Source organism: Carassius carassius, chromosome 37 (assembly GCF_963082965.1).
Source record: "Carassius carassius chromosome 37, fCarCar2.1, whole genome shotgun sequence".
Taxonomy (NCBI): Eukaryota; Metazoa; Chordata; class Actinopteri; order Cypriniformes; family Cyprinidae; genus Carassius; species Carassius carassius.
In genome coordinates this window covers 19,895,928-19,920,109 of record NC_081791.1, presented here as the reverse complement: position 1 = coordinate 19,920,109, position 24,182 = coordinate 19,895,928, and the positions used below count along the sequence as shown (strand labels likewise).

Genomic DNA, 24,182 nt, shown 5'->3' with positions numbered 1-24,182 from the left:
GTTGAAACGAAAGACTAACCCTGCCTCTCCCACCAATTTACAATTGCTTGGTGACTCACTTACGACCTCTTCACTGCTAGCCAGCAAATAAATACAACCACATCCACAAAATGACATTTAGACAAAAGATTAGGTTGTCAAGAAACGTTGTTGGTCTCAGGAAACCTGTTAATAATTGAAAATGTCGACTGTGGTATCACTTTAGAGTAGAGGGCAGCCATGAAACACACAGCTACGCTGCAATGTTAAGCGTTTCTCAAAACGTGAAGCTACAATTTAAACATCGGCATCAGCACAAATCATAGCCACGTTAATAAGATTTGTAATAAACCAAACCGTTTGTAAATCCGTCAAGAATTTAGCAAGTTACGAGCATTTTAGTTGGCGTATGTCACTCACCTTCCGTCCACAGCAGCAGGGAGCAGCAGCGCAGTCTCCTGACCTAAGATGGCCGCCAAGTGACGACACAGCTGACTCCGCCTTGAGCCATCTAGCCTTTCTATACATGTCTATGCCAAAAGTAACGCACAAACTCCATGTCCCAATCAGAGTCAATCAAACTCAGTGCTCACTTTCTACATTTCACACTCGGTGTCACTGCACACGACAGTTAAAGTGAACTTCCTTTATTATGTATTAAACTTACTGGAGTTCAGTATTCTGAAGGATTCCACTGGCTCAACTTAAACTTTTTGCAAAGAACATTCTTTTTCTTTGTTTAGTTTGTACTGAAAGCATTAATTTGTCTCCTGAAATGCCCTGCTCAAAAGTTACAATGAAATAACTGAGTTGGATGAACTTGTGAGTTTAATGAACTTCCTAATGCAGTCAAATGAATTATTGCTATACAGTTTCAGGTTACAGCAAACATTTTAGCCGATGGCATAAAATACTGGATTTCTAGATTATTTAATAATTTTGTATTTTTATTTTACATGTTACCGAAGTTACATAACTTATTGTATAACCAAATATTTTTCTACAAAACATTGCTTGCTTTAAATATTGCACAGCGACACAGCTAGTACCCAATTCCTGCGGGACGTATGATATCAATTAAGAATCTGCTAACAGTAGGGCTCAACATTTGTTACTGGGCACTTTGTCAAGTAAAGAATGTAGATAATAGAGCTGATAATAGAGACAATGTCTAACATATGAAAACAATGAATCTTAATTACACAAAATATTTCAGAATAAACTTTATTATATTTGTACATTGGTGATCTATACCAAGATGATCATTTATTGCCATTTTAAAGATAAAAGCACATTCTAGATCAAATAAAACCTACTGCATAAATGCTTCATAACATATGTAAATGAACATCACTGACCAAGGAAACTGCTGAAAAACTTATGATGGAAAAAGATAAATGGGAAAAGCCAATGGACCAAAGAAGTCCGGGTCAACAGGGCTCAAAATTCATACGAGAAGTAACATGTAGATACACATACATCAGAATAACAAAAACAGCACATTTAATTGCCTTTGAGGTTCACCTTTGTACCATCTTTTACGATTTAGACCAGAAGCCACAGCTATTTGTTTGCTTCCTGAGTTTTATAAGAAATTTCCATTCAGATTCAGACACTTACAGTGGTTTCTACCACACAGAATTTGAGCTATTTGACTTTTTAAATGTAGGAATGTAACAGAAGAGTACCTAATGCTGAATTCAGCAAATTGCTCTACACCACAATTTACATATGTTTAACTTGAATTCAATAGATTACCATAACGGTACACAGCGATTACGATAAGAAAACTATATCAAATACATTGACTTACCAATATCAACAGAATTTGAGTATTATAAGATCATCTAAGCAGTAATTCTGCTGTAGAAAGACTAATCCTGTTCCTTTTCTCAATGTAAATGTAAAGTCCTTGAATCTCTTCTCATGCAGCACGCCCTGGACCAGCCAGCAGCTCACTATGAATCACTTCCATGACATTCTCTCCATTTCTTCGGTTGAGAAAGAGGAAGACAAGAGGAAGAGTGTGTAAATACATCACAATGCTTCTGCTTGTCCGGAACGAGCTTCACTAATTGAGAACACATTACCTCTGTTTAGATCAATAACTTTTGGAGAGGTATAGTTGTTTGCCGCAGCCCTTTCTTTCATTATGTTGTTCTTGTAGTCTAAATAAAAATACAGGGATTTCTTCAATATATGCTGATATAAATATGAAAACATGATCATCATCTATTAATATTCATCAGATTTCACTGAAAAAAAGTCTTGTTCTTGTGAATACTGAAGGGAAATAATAAAAAAAAAAAAAAGATTCTTGCAAACCAAATCACACTTCTTTAGACTTCCCAGAGCACTAGTTACAGCATCACCAGTCTTTTCTGGTTATTTTCATAAAGTCTTGATTTTTAAATGGCCTACTTCAGCTTTAAGAGAAATCATGGAAAATGTGCTTGGACTAACCCAGTCGTAAGTCCTCCTGATTGTAGGCTTGCAGTTCTGTGGCATCAAGCTCAATGGATGTCCTCCGACCCCTGCCAAGTAAAGCCAAAGTTATGCTTTTTATGTATTAGTGAGTGTAAAATGATTATTGTGGATTTTGACTTGACTCAAAAACACTGAATCAAATACTGTGAAGCTGAATTTACAAAACTGGAGAACTTTATCAGTCCATTTGAATCCTTACCGTTCAGACCATCGAACCTCAAACTCAGGCTCTGAAACAGATATAATACGAAATGTCAAATGAAGGTTCAGTAAGATTCAAGCCTATAATCTCACAGGTGTTAATTATATGTTTAAATGTTTCAGTTCACCAGTCATCCTCATGATCCTACTTTTTTTTCTGCAGTGCCTCGTAGTCGCAATGATGCCAATGAGCATTAACAGAAGCAGCAGGAAGATTGCCAGGATGTAGCCCACTTGGTGCAAGAGGTGAGTTTGATTCTCAGGCAGAATTACATTGAGGACATGAGGCGCTTCGACCATGTTTGTATCTGCTCATCAAGAAGGAAAAGAAAACGAGAAGACCAGATGAATGAGAAATCTTAAATATCTGATTTTATATAAACATTTAACTACTTTATGCTGTGCTAAAAGGCAAGAAAGAAAGCTGAAAAGCCCTGATTACTAGTTAGTTTTTCCCATTTCATCCAGGCCTGGCAGACGAGAATGGTTAAAAAACAGGCGTAATGAGTTCCAGACCTGATGTCATGCCGCAGCAATGGAGAAAAAAAACACAAACCACAAGAACGGGAAGCGATAGTGCAGGCGGAGAAAAATACCACCACTTCATGGTCCGTCTGTCTGGAGACATTTTCCACTTATTTAGTGCCACACAATAACAGGGAGAATTTCGATTTAATCTGCTAAATGTTCAGGGATCGCATATGTCAGTAGTGCTTATACGACCAAATAAACCAATCAAACTCACTGAATGCTTCTGTTTGTCTAATCTTGTTCTTGGCTCAACAACACAAAAAATGACTTCTTCCTCCTAAAACTAACAGACATTATGATTACTTCATGAGTCATTATGTCTCATCGCAATGAAGAATCAAATTAATTGCACATGGTAAGCGTTCATATTTGTATAATATTGAAGTATTTAGCAACGCAAATTGTATTTGGAACACAACACATATAAAAATTTTGTGTATTATTTATAATGCCATTTTTGTTCAGTTGTTTAGAGGACAGCCGGAGAGAACAAAAGAGGGAAGAAGTGGGATTGGGATAAACACGGATTTCAACTCATCCAAGTTAAATTGTTGACTATGCATTTACCTCACATTCAAGATAGCATTAAAAAAAATTACAGTAAGGTTAAAAAATCTATGATTTAATATCCATTAAAAAATAGCAATATTTAATTTTTAAAAAATTAACATTATTTAAAAAATTTCAAGAAATATTATGTAAATATATAACTTTTTTTAACTAAAAAATGTATAAATAAAAAAATGATTACAATTAAATATATTTATAATATTTTAGTTTTCTTCCCATTTAAAAATACAAGGTCACATTCAGACAATGCACTAAATCTATAAGGATAGCTGACTGACACCACATCTTTTTCTACTTCTAGCAGAGTGGGGCAAAATGTTTACAGACATGTGAAGATGTGAATCTTACACAGACCATACCCGCTTTGAGCTTTCATGTTACAGTGGGCCAGATGTTGTACAGATGTGGCTTTCCATGTCAAAAATCAGCCCATTGCCAATGCAAGATGGGGAATATTGTCTGAGCAATGATGGTAAAATCTGCAAAGCCCAGAAGAAAGCAAAACGTTGCTGTGACCTTTTCTGGGGCTGTTATAGTTTATAAAGTGAGCTCAGCCATTGCTAAGCAGGGGAAATATGAAGCACTCTTCCAATAAAACCTCCCCCACCTCCTTTATGACCTGCATTTCTGTTGAAAACATTTACTCGTACAAACTCATCTTTACAAGTGTTTTGTAATACAAAGAAGGCAATGACAAAGCCTAAATGACTGGAGTGAGTCAATCCCAACAAGGACAAAAGACCTTTTAGGCATTTTAGACCGCTCAAAAAAAAACAGAACAAAAAAACAGAGTGACATGGAAAGATTACTGTAAAATTCCCACTGCATAATGGAGAGGACAGGGCAGAAAAGAAAACAGAGAAAAAAAGTCAGGAAGTAAATGTAGTTCTCAGACAACATTCCTCCCACAAACCCAAATATACATGTAAAAGGAGGAGCAAAGGAGCAGAAATATATGTTTAAGAGCTTTCTTTAAGTCTTGTCTGTCATGCAACAAAAAAGGAAAAGATGCAGAATTTTTGGGAGAATCATTAAGACAGATTCTGCCATACAACTTCCGGTCATAATGACTAAAAAGAAAAAAAGCACCATAAAAGTAATCCATACAACTTCTGCACTATTGCTAAAAAATGCAACAAATAAAAGAACTAAATCACATTAAAAAGTATTCTCTTACTTGGGTCATCAGCAGGTGGGACAGGATAAGAAGAACGAGTTTTTGGTGCATCAGTAGAGGCCCGCACTGGAGGCAAAGGCTGGACAGAAGGGCCGACGATCACCCTGAAGATTCGTCTTTCATGTAGGCCACAGTAGTGATGGTGAAGGTGGCAGGAATACAGGCCTTTATCAGAGGGCTGAATGTTGTGGACACTCAGGGAGAAATCCCCCATGGAGAAGGAATCGGTTGAGATGTTCATCTTATTCCGGAGGAAGAGCGGCCCGTATAGGCGGTTCTCTCCAGAGGCGTACATATCAATGAGGCGGTCTGCTCGGTCACGGGTGACCCCAGGTGCCTGCCAGTCCCAGTGGACCACCTGCTGCTGGCCCTCGTCCCTCTGACTTTCTGTCCATAATTGCCTGCGGTTCACACAGGGAAGCACCACACTCTTCCCCACCAGAACCACAAAAACAAATTTTTCACCATCCCAGACACGTTTTTCCTTTCGAGCTGCAGAGATTTAATTATTTTTTATAATAATAATGTTTCATTGATATAATTTTAAATTAAACCTATTATAAAAAAAAAATACATTTGAAGATCATAATTTTTTTTATCCTCAACTTGGTTGAATTATAAACACAGAAATGACACACTTTATCTTAACGTAAACATGCCCAAAACTATGGAAGCCTGGAAGTACAGAAGCTCATTAAGAAGTCTAAAAAAATTTATACTCAAATAAAGCCACATTGTGTGATAAAAAGTCACACTGTTAGATATAAAGACACAAATATGAGTATAATATAAGTCATATTGCAAGATAAAATATTAATAATTGTGAGATAAAGTCATTTTGAGTAATATAAAGACAAATTGCATGACAAAAAGTCAAAATTGTGCCATATAAAGCCATATTGTGAGATAAAAAGTACTATTGCAAAATAAAAAGTCATGATAGGAATAGAAAGTCATTTTGTGAAAGGTATAAAGTCACAGTTTTTAGATATAAAGTCATGACTGAGAACTTATTAATTTGTTTATTCCGTATTTAAAACCATGGTCTATTTACATTAAAAACAGTTCAATCAAATAAAATATGCTTCACAGTCTTTTTACTTTGGCAAGTAAGCCATGATGGTGGTTCTTCACCTTTTAATAAATATCCATGTGTAAATATTGTATGACCTTAAAGACACTTTTTAAAACAACATGTTCATACCTAGATTTAAAACTAGTAAAAATAATAGTATTACTAATAATAATCTTACACTAGGATTTGTTTGATAAATCTTATTTTGTCATGAGTGAGAAATAAACATTCACAAATGTGTAAAATAAAGTCACAGTTGCAAAATAAATAGTTGCAATCACCTTTTTTTTCTAATTTTTAATTCTGAGGTGGAAAAAGGCTTCCTTTCTTGTGTTTTTCAGTTTAGAAACAAACAATAGATGTGAAGCTTATTCTCTTACGTGATTTAGTGACGTTGAGCTGGATTGGAATGGACTGGTGGACCTTGCAATAGTGGTGATGTAGGTTGCAGGTATAGATACCTTTATCATTCACGTCCACATCTGTGCAAACAAAACAGCAACAGAAGAATGGCAGGTATTAAATATCACAAGAAAAGAATCAAAAGAGTGACGTGTAATGGTCTAAAAGGATGAACCTACTATTAATAACTAGTGAGAAATTTCCATCACTGAAGGCGTCTTTTGAAATAGTAATTCGGCCCTTGTTGTAGTCGTTGTACAAGCGCTCTCTTCCCCCTGAGAACATATCTAAAATGCGCTCCACAGTGTAATCGGGTTGGTTCCGGATCAGGTCCCAATGCACGACGCGCTGACGGTCCCGCAGGCGATCCTGTCTCCAAACCATCCGCTGGTTATGACATGGCAGTAGAACATCAGACCCGGCTGGAACAGTAATGTTCCTTGCCTCCACAACCACACTTGGCATGCTGTTTTGTGCCCAGGCTAAAATACATGAACGTACATTACGTTATATATTAATCTGGGTTTATGCAGTATAAAAAAATAGGGAAACTGCGACCAAACAAGTGTTTTGTTGTTCACTTACCACATGGTAAGATCAAGGCAGTCCAGACTGAAATGAGAACAAGAACATCATCTGAATATGTAAATTTGGCATCTGCCCTGTAAATGTTTCAAACGCCAAGCTCTGCCCCCCAAATCACTGTTTGCATCAATCAGTGTTCATATTGTAAATGTAGACACATTAAAACATTCAGAACTGCATAAGACTTATTACTAAATTCTGCATTTGCTGCTATGCCAACACAAAGAGGAACAGCACAGAGGATCCATTCATTCCCTCTCAGCAGTCAGAACTGTTATCCAGAAGAGAAATACTAACTTTCTGAAGGCCTCTCCAGAACCACCACGAAAACTACAGAAAATTTCATCTAATCAGAAAAAAATCTATCTATGGTCACGAAACAGAAATGGTCAAGGTCACAGTACAACTGCCATCATCTAACACCAGCTGTGTATTAATGTGAGGAATGCAAAGGGGGAATTTGTGATTTGCTTGTTCATTTTTTTTCTTGTCTAAACAAGAAGATTTTATCAGCATTAAACATTGACGTGTCTTGCCAAATTAAACTAAATCTATAAAATGAAATAATAAAATTATTTCAAAATTATTATCATTTAACCAATACATTAATAAAAACAGAATGCAAGACAAGCAAAAAATTACTGCCTCTGTAATACAATGAAATATATTACAAAACAGGTAAATGACATAATGCAAAGAAAGAAATGCAAAAAATCCCATTAAAAGTAAAGTAAAAACTTAACTTGATATGAATGAAAAAGAGATTATATTTAGGAGGTATAGTGCTCTATAAGAGCCTAAACACTGAGATGGAAAGCAAAGTATGGCCACAAAGAAAAAAAATTCTAAACCCCAAACCCTGTAATTGTCTTTACATGCATGAGTGTTTAAACAAGAAGACTATTAAACATTGACATGTCTTTCCACACAAATGACGGCTATATAAATAATAATAATAAAAATAAAAAAATAAACTTAATGCAAGGAGAGCAAAAATAACTTTTGGTTTTCCCCATCTGTAATTCAATTTGATTTATATTCTCAGACCAGGTTTTACACTCTTAACAGAAATGAAAGAGAATTCATGAAGAAAACATTGCTATATTTCCCTGACAAACCTGCATGAGAAGTAGCACATGTGGAGGAAAACACATCGTTTACTACTGCTGATGATGCAGAATGAAGACGGTGACTCGCTGACGTACATAACTAATAAACAGAACTGACTTTAGTCAGAGTTAAGTCATAATTGAGTGAAGCACAACAACACACTCTTTTAATCAGACAAAGCTAGACAATTTAAAGAGACGGAGGCGGGAGGAGTTCTGTAGGTTAATAGAAAGAAAAACAAAGCAGCTGGAGTAACGTTTAATCTAAACCGTTCTGCCAAATATATAGACAAATTAGCAAATTAGCAAATTTTGACACAGAAAACTGATAAACAAAGGGAAGGAGAGTTTGGCAGAACATCAGCACGAGACTTAGCCTACTAAAGACAAAATTTACTAAAGACAAAATTGAATGCACATTAATGCACAATTCCACATTTACTGTGAAGGATCCAACACAGTGTTGTGTAGGTTAAAAAAAAAAGTAAAAGCAGTAAAAAATAATATTAAATAAGTATGGGAATTAGTAAAAATATATATATATATTTGGCTACTTACTGTATGGCGCAAGAAACATGTCCGATAAGTGGTGAAGAGATTATTTCTGGTGCGAGATGAAAATGTTTTTCAAAGGACTGTTACCTCACCTCAGGAGCTTCGTCGACCAGCGACAGAAAACTAAATCTTTGCTGTCTGCTTGTCTGGACCACGAAAATGCTCCTCCTCCAGAATATTTAACATCATGAAATACTAAACTCTCTCACATTAACTGCAAATATTTCAGAATTTAAACCGGGTTTCAACAGCAACGCAATATCATATCTCACAATAAAAACGTATTTGGGGATTTGACCAAAATAAGAAACTAAACAATATAGCCTTATATATATATATATATATATATATATATATATATAAAGTACAGACCAAAAGTTTGGACACACCTTCTCATTCAAAGAGTTTTCTTTATTTTCATGACTATGAAAATTGTAGATTCACACTGAAGGCATCAAAACTATGAAATTAACATGTGGAATTATATATGGAATTATATACATAACAAAAAAAGTGTGAAACAACTGAAAATATGTCATATTGTAGGTTCTTCAAAGTAGCCACCTTTTGCTTTGATTACTGCTTTGCACACTCTTGGCATTCTCTTGATGAGCTTCAAGAGGTAGTCACCTGAAATGGTCTTCCAACAGTCTTGAAGGAGTTCCCCGAGAGATGCTTAGCACTTGTTGGCCCTTTTGCCTTCTGTCTGCGGTCCAGCTCACCCCTAAACCATCTCGATTGGGTTCAGGTCTGGTGACTGTGGAGGTCAGGTCATCTGGCGCAGCACCCCATCACTCTCCTTCTTGGTCAAATAGCCCTTGATGCCTTCAGTGTGAATCTACAATTTTCATAGTCATGAAAATAAAGAAATCTCTTTGAATGAGAAGGTGTGTCCAAACTTTTGGTCTGTACTGTATATATATATATAAACACACACATATAGAATACTGCGTGTATAATTGTTTAAAATAGCGTTCATATCAAAAAATGTATGTATGTATATATATATATATATATCTACAACAAATATTAAACTTAAACTTAATTACATGGAATACTTGCACTTTATTTATTGCATTGGAAAGAGGCCTGTGAGTCTCAGGACTCATAAGATACACTTATTAGACTACACTACAGTAGGCATGGAGATGATTTGCTTCACCCTAGTGGTGACTAGAGAATATAGTTTCAAAAAAAAAAAAAAAAAGGAGATGGCTTTTGTTTGTGTCATTCATATCAGGTGTAGGTGATATGGGTTGTTAAAACATTGCACAACTAAGAGGTGGGAGATGAGGGCTTTTTATTGCCGTAATGAGTACATATACAGTACATATGGATTTCAGGTCACTGTTTTGTTCCAGATGCAGTAACAGTAGAGTGAATGGTATTATGAACAAACACAAGTCTACAAATATTTAAATAGCACAGATGTTAATTAATCTCTTTTATTCTGACTTGTTCTGACATAAACTTGTGGCGCCGTCCATCCATCTGGGGCTCTCTTCAGTCCAGCTCGCCTTACGATTCGGGCAAGATCTCTCTCAAACTTAGCCTGTAAATTTAAGAAAACTAATTGAAATGGAACACAAATCTTCAGTATGGCCTCTAAATATGAATGTCTTGTATTCGCAAAACACTTCAGTGCTTGAAAATACAACTTCCAACAGATTCCCAATTCTTTTTAATTGATGCAACCTAAAAAACAAAATACACACACAGCTTATGACTTGAATACCTCTGCACCGAATCACTAGAATAAGGAAATCACTTTTACGGCACCTTCTGATCACACTGCAAAGAAAGTGATGTTCTTCCTCAGTATTCCTGTATTGTTTTCAGTGCAAATGTCTTAAGAATCTTAAATCAATATACATTTACTTCAGAAGCATGTTTTTTGAGAAACTGAGCTTGTGAGGTAATGATTAAAACAAGAACAAATTTGCCAGCAGGCTTAGAAAATCTCTATTTATTACAAAAACAACTTTTCATACCCCAATTAAGATAGCTTAATTTAGTCAGATTTCTCAGAAAGCATGCCTTCCTATATTAAAATTAGCATATCAGTAAATGTACCTTTATTTAAGTATTTTTCCATATTTTTCCATATATTTCCATAAAAAAAAAACTCATTCAGGTAAATTTTGACTTTTTACAACATATTTAACACCTCAGAAAGCCTGAATATACTTAGTTATATTTAAAATCACATAACACACACACACACACACAAAAAAAACCCACTATTTACTCTTGGTGTCTAGATGACTAACATAACTGACCTGTTTTTTCTTCCTCCTGACATCTTTCACCCTCCTCCTCAGGAACTTGGTCCGTTTTAGCAGCTTCTTGTATTTGTGCCTGTTCATCTTCCTTCGTCGGATCTGCAGCACATTCTTGCAGTTCAGTGGTGTTGAGCTTTCTCCATCCTCGAGTAAAGGCACCGCAAAGGGAGGCAGCACCGTGGATTTACCCACAATCTCACCTTCATCCAGAGGCGGTGAAGCCTCCAGCAGTGGGGGGAGAGAGTAGCGCAGTGAAAGCCAGCTTTCCAAGGGGGAAACTGATAGTTTACGGGGCACAAGGACCTCTTCTAACTCTGGCTCAAGAGGTGTCCATAGTTCGGGTGGAAGTTTGTTGTCAGCAGCTGAAGTGAAGCATCTCTTTGAATATTTAAGAGCACTGAAATGAGTAGAATGACAGTGTTGCACAACACTGCATAACGCCTGGCTCTGGTTCTGCAATGAACCTGGAAAACAAAAGAAAAAGTATGGGACATTGTAAAACTATCTAGAAAAATAAAATGTGTTATTGATGCAAAATGTAATAAGCTTTACCAGACACTTTGGAAAGCAGGTTCAGCCGTGAAACCACCCTTGAAAGAAACATGCTTTACAGTCCTATGGCCGTTGCACCCTCAAGAGCATCATGGACTGAAAATATAATATACAAAATATACAGTTGTGTAGCTTCCAAATGGTTGTTTCTTTAACCACAAGCAATTTTATGTCCTGGGGATGATTTTTACAGATTTTCTTTGTAATATATAAAAGTCACGATAAAGCTGCCTTGGAAACAAAATATTTGCAAAGCAATGGATGTATCTTTTTAAGCATAAACACATAAAATACCTTTAAATGTATATATTTTACTTCTAGTATCCCTCAGATGTGGTTTCCATCACAGCCAACAACTTTGCCTTTAAGTATTCATAAGTTAGTGTATTTTTAACCAAAAAGACTTGGTTAAAGTAAATATGGTCAGTAAATAAACAACAGGCTTTAGATGAAATACGATACGTTTAAAGAAAAGGTCAAAATTAGAAAAAGCGTGAAAATATTATGTATTTAAGATTTATATAAGAAAATTGCTATAACGTTAGCCTTAGCAACACTGTTATCAAGGTACATCTAATAAAATCACTATATATATATATATATATATATATATATATATATATATATATACGTTAGTATTGGGTGATAAATATATAGACATTATTACATCTGTAAACAAGCAGGCAACTGTTATGCTCTTTTTAAAAATACCAATCAGATTACATACCTTGCCAGTTTAAAAAATGTTCAATGTGACTCTGTCTATTTCCGGTGCATGAGTGTGGAGGTTCCCCTTAGAACGGATTTAACCTTCAAAGGTTCCGAGCCAGATATGTTATGGTTCTGGTACAAATAGCTGTTGTTCTGTAGAATATGTCAGAGACGAATCTTTTGCCTGTGTCAGATCAGACTGAACGGATCATCCCGGTTGTTTTGGGAAGTGTAAATATCACCAAAATATGGTCAAACATGAACGGAAAATTATCATTGTCTTTGTGGATAAAAACGAATGAAATATCCCGATATTCTAAAAACGTAAAAAAATAGAATAATGGAAATGTGTTATAAATCAATCTTGTGTTTTTTTTTAAGTCTAACATTATCAAAACAGAGAACGAGTGTCTTTCTCACGTCTTGCTATATCATGTTTCTCCTGTGTTGCAGATTTCCCAGAAAATAAAACCGTGCTACTGATATTTATGTATTTATTTATTTAAGGGACAAATACTATTTACAACAAATATAAAAGAAGGGTTAATTAAAATAAATAAATAATAATAATAATATACCAGATAGTTTACAGAAGAAAATAAATGATTAAAACAGAAATTATGATAGATAGATAGATAGATAGATAGATAGATAGATAGATAGATAGATAGATAGATAGATAGATAGATACTGTAGATAGATAGATATAGAAATACATTTATTTATAGAATATTTCAATGTATTTAAAATGATGTATACAATATTTGTTAAAATATATTCAAGAACATATCAGTGAATATTCCACTTAATTACATGTATGTGTCTTGAATAAATATTGGCACTTGTGTCATTATAACCAAGAAATTCATATCCTGTTTTGCTTTAGCTGGCAGCACCATTGCACATCCCCTGCTTAATAAAAGTGGTCTGTTGCCTGTTGTGTACCTGGTGGATCCAAAACGTAAAACTCTGACCACGAAGGTCATGACATATCTGAACTCAGTACCATAAATCTGCAGGAATTTGGAACAGAATCAAACCCCAGGACATCTCAGTCATTTTAGATTTGATATTCCCTTGGAGAGAGACGCAGATAAATAAAGCTAATATTAGATCCATGCACTCTCATCTGAGGTTTTCCAAAAATAGAATTCATATGTGACAGTAATATCACTTGCCAAGACATGTTACGTAAGTCAAGGGTCTTGCCAAGTCTGTCATCAAAACTCATGTAGTCAAAAAAAGGCATGTGAACAGAAATTGTAAAGTAACTAGAATTGAGTCTTATTGTTTTTAATAAGTCTTATATTTAGGAATTTTAAATTAGTACATTAAATGTGTTGTGAACACAATTAGAACTGAAAAAAATAATAATATTTAAACAAAACAGTTAAACAAAAACAGAGTAGAAGTTGTGGTGATAGTTTCACTATCTGCAAGGCAATGTAAATATATGTGGAATAACTAGTTCTACAGGATTTCTATCAACCATAAATATTTACTGCAGCCTTAAAATAAAAACAATAGAGAACTTTAGGTGTTTTTTTCTGTAGGGGGTTTATTATTAACCAATGGATATCTTCAACAAGATGATGTGTTTACGTTTCTTAATCTTTTCTTTCTTTCTTTTTTTTTTTTTTGGTGCAGCATAATTAGCAAACACAGTGCAGTGTCAACAACTCTCAATGACCCTCTTATCAGTACATAGTTAATAGGTGTGCTGTTAGATTTTTGTACCTCCCTCCCCTCACACACCCCTCTTCTCATAGGCTGCTTTGCTCGCTTTTCCACTTATGTTTTTGAAAAAGGAAAAGGACACAATGTTTAGCCTTTATTCTTCATGAGGAAGCATTTACCTCATTTTTGAATAGTTTCTAGTTTAAGGGAAAAGTGTTGAAGTAGATGTTTGAATGGAAGTGATATCATGTATTATCAACCCATAATGACAAAAAGAACTTCTGGAAAGTCACTTTGTGAGAAGCATGAATGATTCATTAGTAAATGGACTGCATTTATATAGCGCTTTCAACAGACCACATGGCCATCCAAAGCGCTTTACAATTTGCCTCACATTCACCCATTCACACACACATTCACACACCGACTGCGGTGTCTGCCATTCAAGGCGCCATCCAGCTCATCGGGAGCAGGTGGGGTTAGGTGTCTTGCTCAAGGACACCTCGACACTTGGTCAGGTGGAGCCAGGGATTGAACCACCAACCTCCCGGTTTGTAGACAACCTACATGAACCACTGAGCCACTGCCGCCCCTATTCTAGTCAACATTCAGTATTTATCTGATAAAGAAGAGTTGGTTGTGTGTGGGTGGCTTATAAGGAAATTAATATGTGTAAAGGTGTCACTAGTTGTGCAGCATAGTTGCATAATAATGTTGCCTACTTATCAGTACATAGTTAATAGGTGTGCTGTTATATTTTTGTACCTCCCTCCCCTCACACACCCCCTCTTCTCATAGGCTGCTTCGCTCATAGCAGCTTGTCTGTCCAATTATGTTTTTCACATGCCAGAGGTCTGGAAATGGTATCATATTCACTCCACTATTAACAACAGATATTCTGCAGGAGTCGCCACCATTTAAGTTTGTCTAATTTGGCAAATTATTCATTAGGGTGCTCTATAGGAAATAATATACATTTTGCATTTGCAAAATAATGAATTATATTTACATTAAAGAATTAAGTACGTGGCACTGCAGAAATGAATATTTTCATAATTCATAAAATAATGAAAAATAAATTACTACATAAAAATGACTGACAGTGTTTTTTATGCATTTAACCTTTTATACACTGTAAATTGTTACATATATTAAATAGTAAAACATACTTAAGCTACATGTACCTCTAGCTTTATAAAAACCACAATAGGTATTAATAAAAATTAAAATAAAAAAATTGGTTAATTGACTTCCCAAGTTTCATGTTCATGAATACAGGAAAAATAGGAAATAGGCTATAAAATATAGGAAAATATTGATTAAATTTGCATTTTTAAGTATTTTCTGGATTAAAGAACTGTAGAACTTTAAGGAGCTATGCAGATTAAATAAATGCAATCAGTAAAAATGATTGATTATTACCTTTTATATATTGCAGAATGTCACACCTAATATTCTGCAGCCGTTTGATTTTACAGTTTTGTTTGTGCATAAACTGATGGCGTGACGTCATGGACAACACCCCCGGCCTGCCTCTATGACGTGTGTCCATGGTACTTATCCGGGTTTAAAGCGAAAGAAGCCGGTTGTCGAGCAACGTCAGGCCGCTGGCCCAAGCGACTACGTTTAGTTTTTATTTTAAGTCTAACGTTGTTGTTTTTTTTAGGTACAATGGCTCTTTGAAATGGCGCAGAAAGACACGCTGTTACATCTTTTCGCAGGGGGGTGAGTGAAAATGACTCTTATATTCGTATGAAACTAAGGATGACGGTCTTCAGACTGGAATGTCGACAGCAGTTTAAACGCAATGCGGCGATTGGCCTTAATGTCACACTCATCTCAGAAGAGTAATCAATTTTAAGACTGTTTTTCTGTTATTAATATATCTTCTTTGATATTTTGAAGATGAGTTCAAATGCTATTTTTAGTTTTTAGTTAGCGATGAAACTAGCCAGCGCAGCAACCAGTCACGCGACCGAAGCGGTTTAGATTGTTTAAATACGCGAGCGTGTTTGGTGCTCAGGTGACATTATTATATAGATAAGTTGATAATACTTTTATTAACTGTTGTAAAATGTTGCCTGGAGAGTAAAGACTTTATTTAGGTCTAGCCTGTCAAAGACGCCGAGCAGTGTGTTGCATTACGTAATTATGTTATGAGCCACGAAAGACGAGACGAGACGAGGTCCATCTCTCGCGAGCTCTTCATGTTCTCCTTCTAAAATTGAAATATATGCATATGCATGTAAAATGTTGATTTATGAAATGACTAAATAGTCGTCTACGCAGAGCTTTGTATATTTAAATAGAAGCGTCTTTATACAGTCTATGGTCTTTACATGCATCCAAGGTCATTCCGCAATTATTTGCGACCCGTATTTAATATCGGTACTTATCTACTACTCATTAAAGACTGCGATTGATTATTGATGTCTATTTGCATTCACTAATGTCATACTTTCTCGAGAACGCGCCTGTGTTTTGTGCGCATTTCAATGCCTTAGCTTTTCCCAGGCTGCTCAGTGCCACCTGCTCTTAGTAAAATGCAGCTGTAAAAGTGCTTGCTTCTTTCAAGGACAGAGAGCTTCATACTCGTGTCAAGAATGCAGAAGCATGTGTGCTAGACTAAAGAGTAATGAATGAAGGTGAACGTGTACTTTTTAAAAAAGCACAATTGAAGTGCACGTGTTAGCTTAAGATTTCACATGCGTTTTCATAAGTGTTTGAAATAATGTTGAAATAAAAAGTAATTTAGTCCTTTTTTCATGTATACAGACCCCTTAATACAATTTGTAAAATTATAAAGTAATTTGGTAAAGTCGAATTATTGCACAATAATTATAGACTTTTAGTTATTGTACTGTTGGCAAAACATTTGACTGATTTTTATTTAATTTATTTCAGTATTTTAGTTTATATCATTTGGAGTGTATTCTTTTTTGTTCTTAATATTAGTATATAATAAAAACATGTGATTCAAATGTATTGTATAGTGCTCATATTAGATATAATTTGTGAATACAGTAGCTATATATATATATATATATATACACACACAATTTTAATGGGTTAAAATACACTTGTTGAAGGCAGAAATGATGTCCTCAAATGAAGTCAGAAAAAACTGTTTTCATATATGCTGAAAGCTGGATAGGCATAGGAGAATGTTAGCAGCTATTTTCCAGTTATATAACTGAAGTTCTATGTGAATAATTTCAGGTTTCAAACATGGCCATTATATAATCATGCCCCAAGCTTTGTTTGTGTTACAAAACGGTCTATTATAAAAAATATTCCCCTTGGTGCTCTGTGAGCTGGATGAGAAGGCAAGCTGTGCGAAGTAAGTCAAGAGGAGACTTGCATCAGTGTTGGGCTTAAGGCTTTTGTTGAGGACGTCTGCCCTCGTAACTGAATGTGCCTCTCAGACAGATTTGTGATTAATCTGTCTTTTATTTTGCTGTCCTGAGGTTAGAGGCACTGTGTTCTTCACATGTCTTGTACTTCTCTAACACGTCCTGTGACCTGTGTCAACCTGTTTTGACTCCTGTGAAACATGATCTGTGATTTAACATCTCCAAATTTATTTGCCTCAAGTCTCACTAGAAATAAAGATGCATAACAGGTGATCGTCTAATTGCTATGTACTTTGGTTATAAAAATGTCTTAAGTTGGACTGGATTTTTGTTTAGTTAGCTTTGTTTTCATTTTTCATTTGTTTACATGGTCATGTTCTTTTAACATTTGATTTAGAGCCAATGAGGACTTTAATCCTTTTATTTTGTAACTTGAATCCCGATCAATTTCACATACGTCACGTTGTGTCATTTTAATGAAGTTCAGTTTATTTTCCTTGACCTCACTCTCATACTCTTGACTCTTAAAACAGTCAGGAAGGTTGTCCTCAAGCGTTGCTGACACTTGCACATATATTTGCGTCTAAAGTTTAGTTTGGATTTTAATGTGACCTCAAACCGCAAATGTAACCGCAACCTTTATCAAATTCTGTCTGTTTATCTAATCTAGAGGTCCTCAACCTTTTTTGGACACAGCACAAGTTTAAAGTTGCAAAATTCGTTAGAATTTATATTATTTATGGCAAGGTTTAATTTTTAGCAGTCATTACTTCAGTGTCACATGATCTTTCAAAAATGATTTGGAGCTCAAGAAACAATTCTTATCAATGTTGAAACTGTTGTGCAATTTAAATGTTCTTTTTTTTGTCATGATTTTTTGATGAATTGAAAGTTCAGAAGAACAGCATTTATTTGAAATAATCTTTTCTGTTACATGTGACTAATTTAGTTGCTTAATAAAAGTAATTTTCTCCACAGATGTGGTGGAACCGTGGGTGCCATCATGACCTGCCCCCTGGAGGTGTTAAAAACCAGACTACAGTCATCTGGCCTCACCCTCAGACCTGTTTTCCAGGTGCAGCTGGGCACATTCAACGGTGCTGGTGTCATTAGACCGGGACCTGTCACCCCTGGCCTGCTACAGGTGTTACGGTAAGCAAGTAAAACCAAACGATATGACACTGTCATCCACCCTGAATGTAGATCCGGAACCTCTAGCCCCTTTCACACTGCACGTTGGACCCGGCATATTACCGGAACATTGCCGAGTCGCCCTCTGTGTGAAAGCAACCACGTCCCGGGATTGATTCTGGCATTGAACCCGGGTTGGGGACCTAAGCCCCTTTCACACTGCCATTCCGGCAAATACATGGGTAAAGTGTTCCGGCAATTGTTTCCAGGTCGCTAGATTTTGCACTTTCATACTGCCAGTGATTACCCGGGGTATGTGCGCGCTTTCACACACAACCTGTAAAGATCCCGTAACGACACGTGACATCAGGGCGTGACGTGTAATGTACGAGTCGAAAACGTTAGGCACGTTATACTTTCACTGAAGCAGGTGAATGATCTCGGCGTCAGCACGGAAAGTGAGGAACTAGCTGATCTCTGCTTCATTACAGTTTGCACATATTTTTTCGTCGCGAGCATTGATCTTCCTTCAAAACAGCCGGTAAAAGAGTCGTGCGATAATGTGCGCCATCACTTCGACACAGCATTAGATCTGGCTTTTGTTACTAAAAATGTTCAATGTTCGGAATCAATCCCGGGACGTGTTTGCTTTTACACAGAAGACAACCCGGCAATGTTCCGGCAATATGCCGGGTCTGACGTGCAGTGTGAAAGGGGCTCTAGTAACATTGCCGGGTTCAACCCGGGACGAGCGCTGTGTGAACAAAAGCCAGATCTAATGCCGTGATGACGCACGTTATCGCGCGACTCTTTTAACGGCTGTTTTGAAGGAAGATCAACGTTCGCGACAAAAAAATATGTGCAAACTGTAATGAAGCAGAGATCAGTTAGTTCCTCACTTTCCGCGCTGATGCCGAGATCGTTCGCTTGCTTCAGTGAAAGTATAACGTGCCTAACATTATAACGGGTTGTGTGTGAAAGCACGCGCATATCCCGGGTAATCACTGGCAGTGTGAAAGTGCAAAAAAATTGCCGGAACACTTTACCCGTGTATTTGCCGGAATGGCAGTGTGAAACGGGCTTCTGTGGGGCGGCACTGCTTGACTTCTAAAGTCTGTTATGTGGATGCATTTAGAAACTGGATTTGATCTTCTGGATGAAAGCAGATTAAAGCAGCTCTTATCCTGCTGTTGCTGCAGTTGATGATGATAAGGGGCAGGGTTTGTCTTATGTAAAGGCAAAAGGGATTGCAAGTGTTCCCTGTCAATGTCTATTTTGGGTAATTGGGCCCAGCATGGCATTGCTCTTAGGAACCGGCACTGTCACATGATGCCGCCTTGCTGTGCTTGGGTTACTAGCCACAAATATGAGGTGTCACTGAGGGAGTGTGAGTCTACGTGACTTCCGAAACTTCAAGAGAGACATTTCAATTTAGTTGAAATGGTCAATATCTATCTTAAAAAAAGGACACCATGTTTAGCCTTTATTCTTCACGAGGAAGCTTTTACCTTGTGACTCATTTTTTAATAGTTTCTAGTTTAAGGGAAATGTATTGAAGTAGATATTTGAATGGAAGTGATATGTGATGTATTATCAAGCCGTAATGACAAAAAGAACTTCTGGAAAGTCACTTTGTGAGAAGCATGATTCATCTGTCAACATACAGTATTTATCTGATAAAGAAGAGTTGTTTCATATGGGTGGCTTGTAAAGGAAATGAATATGTGTAAAGGTGTCACGTAATATGTGTAAAGTTGTGCAGCATAATTGCAGTGTTCAAAACAAGCTGTGTAGGTGGATTTTAAACTGGTCTCATGCAGTCTTGACTGAAATGCCACACCGTATTGTTACATCGGTCTAAATCTCATCTCTCTGTCCTCATCAGGTCGATTCTAGAGAAAGAGGGACCAAAATCTCTATTCAGAGGATTGGGCCCAAATCTGGTTGGTGTTGCTCCCTCAAGGTACTGGTTCAGTTGGTTTCAAAAACTTGTTAATATTTTTGTTTTCAATCTAACAATAACAGTGCCTTTCCTTATATTTTTGAATTAAGGAAAAAATAAGTTGGAGTTTGTTTTTTTTTTTGTCCATATTCACAATAATAATACTGTAATATACAATAAAGATACTGCAATGTAATTGTATACTAAATTTCTCCATAACAATAACTGTACCTTTCCCTATAACTTTAGTTTGAATTAGGAAAAGTAGTTGATGTTTAGATAGATAAGGTAAAAAAGTGACAAAATTCTTAGTAAAAAATATTGTATACATTTACAATAAAGTATTGTAAATGTATTTCTTATTGAGTTTTTTTTTCTTCTTAGCAACAATAGCCATATATTTCTCAAGCTAGCTTGCTAAATTACATTTAAATTAAAATTACTTAAGCAAGCCAGAATTTTGTTCTTCACTCCTCTCGGATGTACTTAATCTGTGAAAATGCAGTCATTGTTTCCCACAGTCATCATGGCATTAGATCTGGGTGCTTATTCAGCTCTTTGTGCAGTTTGTTCCAGACATTCAGCACAGAGAACGGACTGCACTGTCAGGAACTCTCACTGCATGCTGTTTTGCTTGATAAAACATTGGCAGCCTTTCAGTGTGAATGGCCCTTTTTCATATTATAATGAACTGCACTGTCATGCGTAGAAAGAGGAAGCAGGGGGTGTCGAGTTCAACCGAGTAAAGTCACTGAAATTCTGTTCTCCTTGTGTTCTTTTTCAGAGCCATCTATTTTGCAGCTTATTCAAAGTCGAAAGAGACTTTCAATGGCATCTTTGTGCCAAACAGTGGAATTGTGCACATATCCTCAGCTGGCTTTGCAGGTGATGCCTTAAGGTTTTTAAAAGAACTTTTATGCAACATTGCATATAACATTTCTCAGAACTATTTGATGCTTTGAAAGAAAGTGGGTGTTTGAATCACTAATTACATTGTTTTTCTTACAGCATTCGTCACAAACTCCCTGATGAATCCCATCTGGATGGTCAAAACAAGAATGCAGCTTGAGAGGAAGTATGTTAATGCTGTAGACTTTCACCCTGTTTTACTCTCAATAGGGATTTTGCATGAGGGCATGACACCATATCTGTATCAGACCCTTGAGTTGTGGCTCTTTTGCGTGTGAGAGTAACACATCCCTAGATACCATTAGGGTAATGAGTTTTCTTGGATGGGGGGTGTACAAACTATTTGCACTGTCTCTCTGTTATGCAGATGTCATGATGATTAGCATGTGATCCAATCTGCTGCAGTGCAAATATCCACCTTGACGCAGCCGTCGGGGCTTAGTAGGCATGTTCTATATTTGCGCTATAAAAAGCGCCAACAGTAAACTGCTAGAGTCAGATGAGAGAAGAATGTCAGATGGTTCAGTCTAAAAATAGTCTGGCATTTAATTCTCCCTCCCACTCCACACACAAACCACATGGTGCAATGCAAATTAAAGTTGCAGATGAACCTTTCGAAGTCTTTGACCTTGATTTTAGTCGCTATTCGGTGCCTAAACTAGGTTTTGAAAGCAGAACTGTTACCCCAGAGTTAATTGTGTTAAATTCTTGACCTTTTGTAATCCATTTCTTCCTGATCACCTGACCGACTGTCTCTTTGTCCTCCAGGGCACTTGGGGAGAAGAAAATGAACACATTACAATGTGTGCGGCATGTGTATAAGACGGAAGGTATGCGAGGTTTTTACCGGGGCCTGACAGCGTCGTACGCTGGCATTTCAGAGACCATGATCTGCTTCCTTATTTATGAGACTCTGAAGAAGCACCTAGCGCAGAGTCGATTCACCACACCTGACACAGACACAGAAAAAGGCGCTTCAGATTTCCTGGGACTCATGGTAGCTGCTGCATTTGCCAAGGGTTGCGCCTCCTGCATCGCTTATCCACATGGTAGGTTGTTATTACCTGTCAGCCAGTGTAAACCAGCATCAGCCAGTATGTCTAAAGATAAACAGGTTGCTTCCTCTTTAGCACTAAGACCTGCACTTTTATGACAAGACTTGGAGTGCATGAGAAATACAGTAAAACAATATTTTTATAGTCCAAAAAAATAAGTTTTGCAAGTTATTGCAACAACATGCAGTTATTCATAATGGGATGAACTGTTCATCCAAAGGAATACTGATAATAAGAAATCTTTCTTCCACACTAAATCAGCATAACACGATTTCTGAAATCTCATGTTGACCAGACTAGAGTGATGGCAAATTTAGCTTTGTCATTATAGGAATTTACAGGAATAAATTAAATGTTAAAATATATTCCATTAGAAAACCGTTATTTCAAATGGCAATATATCACTATTATAATAATAGTGATGTGTATATTTTTATCAAATAAATGCAGTCTTTGGTGAGCGTAAGAGACTTAATTCCAAAAAAACTTAAAAAATTTGAAGGGTAGTGAATACATAAAACAAAACAAAAAAACGTAAAAATTACATGTAGATATTTATACACTACCATTCAAAAGTTGGGGGTCAGTAATATTGAAAAAAATCATGATTTATTCAGCAAGGATTCATGAAATTGATCGAAATGGATGGGAAAAAAATATTTACAAAAGCTTCTATTTACAAAATTAATAAATACAATTTTATTTAGTTAAGAAAAAGGATCTGCAGAAACTTCTACGTCTCCTTATTTTTAAAGACCAACTTTTCTTTGTGTGTTTTCCAGAGGTAATTCGGACAAGACTAAGAGAAGAGGGAAGCAAATACAAGTACTTCTTTCAGACGGCGCGCCTTGTGGCGGTGGAAGAGGGATACGCAGCTTTTTACAGAGGACTCATTCCACAGCTCATCAGACAGATCCCTAACACAGCTATAGTGCTGTCCACCTATGAGCTCATTGTCCATCTGCTGGGTGAACCCTCCAAATGAAGCTGAACACTACAAGCACAAAGATACTTTTGACCAGTGGACAGAAAAGAATCCATTGTGAACAGGGATGTTTATTTGAGTTACCCACAGACTTTAAAGAGCTTTTTTATTTTGCGTTGACTGCATATGTTATCAGAACTGTTTTGCTTGTTTGTGTTATATAAATGAACATATTGCATAGCTACTCCAAGATGTTTGTGTATACTGTATCAGTGTATAGCAAAAAGTCATCTGAATATACAAATAGTGCTTTTAAGTTAACTAAATTATTCTTATTATTAGTAGCAGCTTTTTTTTTTTGAAATCCTTGGACCTATGGTCTGGTATGTGGAAGATTTCTGGAGTTAATCATTAGTGGATCTGGGTTTATTATGAAGTTCTTGGAAGAAATGCAAATGATACTGTAATGAGGGCATAGGATAGCTTGTTAGGAGCCGATAAGCTCATGTTGCAATATTTGTAACATTTTCCTGCTTCATGACAACTAGTAGCACTGGAAATTGACCAGACAATTCCATTCACCTCTTTACTATAAACCTAACATCTGTTAACTATGTTAAGTTGTTCATCTTTTACAGACAATGAGGGCCTTGATGCAAATGCTGCTGTTGGTTTAATAAAATAAACTATGGAAGTTATTCTTTTGTTGTTGTTGGAAATGCACCAATAAAATGAGCCACATTAATAAATATACCCTTTGAAGTCAGTTTGGATGAATTTATGATTGTTAGCAAGACTTTGAGAAAAAAAAAAAAAAAAAAAGGTAGGAGTCAATAATCCCAGGATCCCAGCTGTTTACGTCAAAGTTCCAAAACATGAACAAAGAACATGATCTTTGAGCCTTCTAGTAGATGATGTATTATCTCTTGTGCCACAGTTCTGTAAAAAGTGAGAGGCATGCATGAATCAGTTAT

The 24,182-nt window shown here is 36.3% G+C and overlaps 3 protein-coding genes across 4 annotated transcripts; 1 reads left to right on the top strand and 2 right to left on the bottom strand.

The window, feature by feature from the left end:
- Positions 1–1,188: 1,188 nt before the first annotated feature.
- Positions 1,189–8,814, bottom strand: mxra8b (matrix-remodelling associated 8b). The gene is made up of 10 exons (XM_059528073.1): positions 8,675–8,814; positions 7,008–7,034; positions 6,602–6,904; positions 6,401–6,502; positions 4,946–5,437; positions 2,817–2,975; positions 2,666–2,696; positions 2,443–2,513; positions 2,070–2,147; positions 1,189–1,970 (listed from the first exon to the last, which is right to left on the bottom strand). Exons 1-10 carry the CDS (start codon positions 8,691–8,693, stop codon positions 1,945–1,947), a joined length of 1,308 nt encoding a protein of 435 aa, XP_059384056.1. The 5' UTR covers positions 8,694–8,814; the 3' UTR covers positions 1,189–1,944.
- A 1,140-nt stretch (positions 8,815–9,954) lies between these two features.
- Positions 9,955–12,364, bottom strand: aurkaip1 (aurora kinase A interacting protein 1). Of its 2 annotated transcripts, XM_059527052.1 has the most exons (5): positions 12,233–12,364; positions 11,506–11,601; positions 11,154–11,417; positions 10,951–11,052; positions 10,187–10,223 (listed from the first exon to the last, which is right to left on the bottom strand). In XM_059527052.1, exons 2-5 carry the CDS (start codon positions 11,555–11,557, stop codon positions 10,219–10,221), a joined length of 423 nt encoding a protein of 140 aa, XP_059383035.1. In that variant the 5' UTR covers positions 11,558–11,601; positions 12,233–12,364; the 3' UTR covers positions 10,187–10,218. The 2 variants fall into 2 exon arrangements, with proteins under 2 accessions (XP_059383034.1, XP_059383035.1); XM_059527051.1 differs by having other exon boundaries at positions 9,955–10,223; positions 10,951–11,417; positions 12,233–12,352.
- A 3,090-nt stretch (positions 12,365–15,454) lies between these two features.
- Positions 15,455–23,906, top strand: LOC132118312 (solute carrier family 25 member 33-like). Its single transcript, XM_059528072.1, has 7 exons — positions 15,455–15,618; positions 18,225–18,398; positions 20,263–20,340; positions 21,104–21,204; positions 21,328–21,394; positions 21,997–22,277; positions 23,066–23,906. The coding sequence occupies exons 1-7, from the start codon at positions 15,578–15,580 to the stop codon at positions 23,266–23,268; spliced, it is 945 nt and encodes a 314-aa protein (XP_059384055.1). The 5' UTR covers positions 15,455–15,577; the 3' UTR covers positions 23,269–23,906.
- Positions 23,907–24,182: the final 276 nt, after the last annotated feature.

Excerpts from the sequence above, each read along its gene's own strand:
- LOC132118312 (XM_059528072.1), top strand. The coding sequence starts at position 15,578 with ATGGCGCAGAAAGACACGCTGTTACATCTTTTCGCAGGGGG. Across the intron at positions 20,341-21,103 it reads GTTGGTGTTGCTCCCTCAAG|AGCCATCTATTTTGCAGCTT; the intron begins GTACTGGTTCAG and ends GTTCTTTTTCAG. Across the intron at positions 21,205-21,327 it reads ATCCTCAGCTGGCTTTGCAG|CATTCGTCACAAACTCCCTG; the intron begins GTGATGCCTTAA and ends TTTTTCTTACAG.
- aurkaip1 (XM_059527051.1), bottom strand. The coding sequence starts at position 11,557 with ATGTTTCTTTCAAGGGTGGTTTCACGGCTGAACCTGCTTTCCAAAGTG. Across the intron at positions 11,418-11,505 it reads CCTGCTTTCCAAAGTGTCTG|GTTCATTGCAGAACCAGAGC; the intron begins GTAAAGCTTATT and ends TTTGTTTTCCAG. Across the intron at positions 10,224-10,950 it reads TCAGGAGGAAGAAAAAACAG|GCTAAGTTTGAGAGAGATCT; the intron begins GTCAGTTATGTT and ends TTAAATTTACAG.
- mxra8b (XM_059528073.1), bottom strand. Across the intron at positions 2,697-2,816 it reads GAGGCACTGCAGAAAAAAAA|AGCCTGAGTTTGAGGTTCGA; the intron begins GTAGGATCATGA and ends TATCTGTTTCAG. Across the intron at positions 2,148-2,442 it reads TCAGGAGGACTTACGACTGG|ACTACAAGAACAACATAATG; the intron begins GTTAGTCCAAGC and ends ATTTTTATTTAG.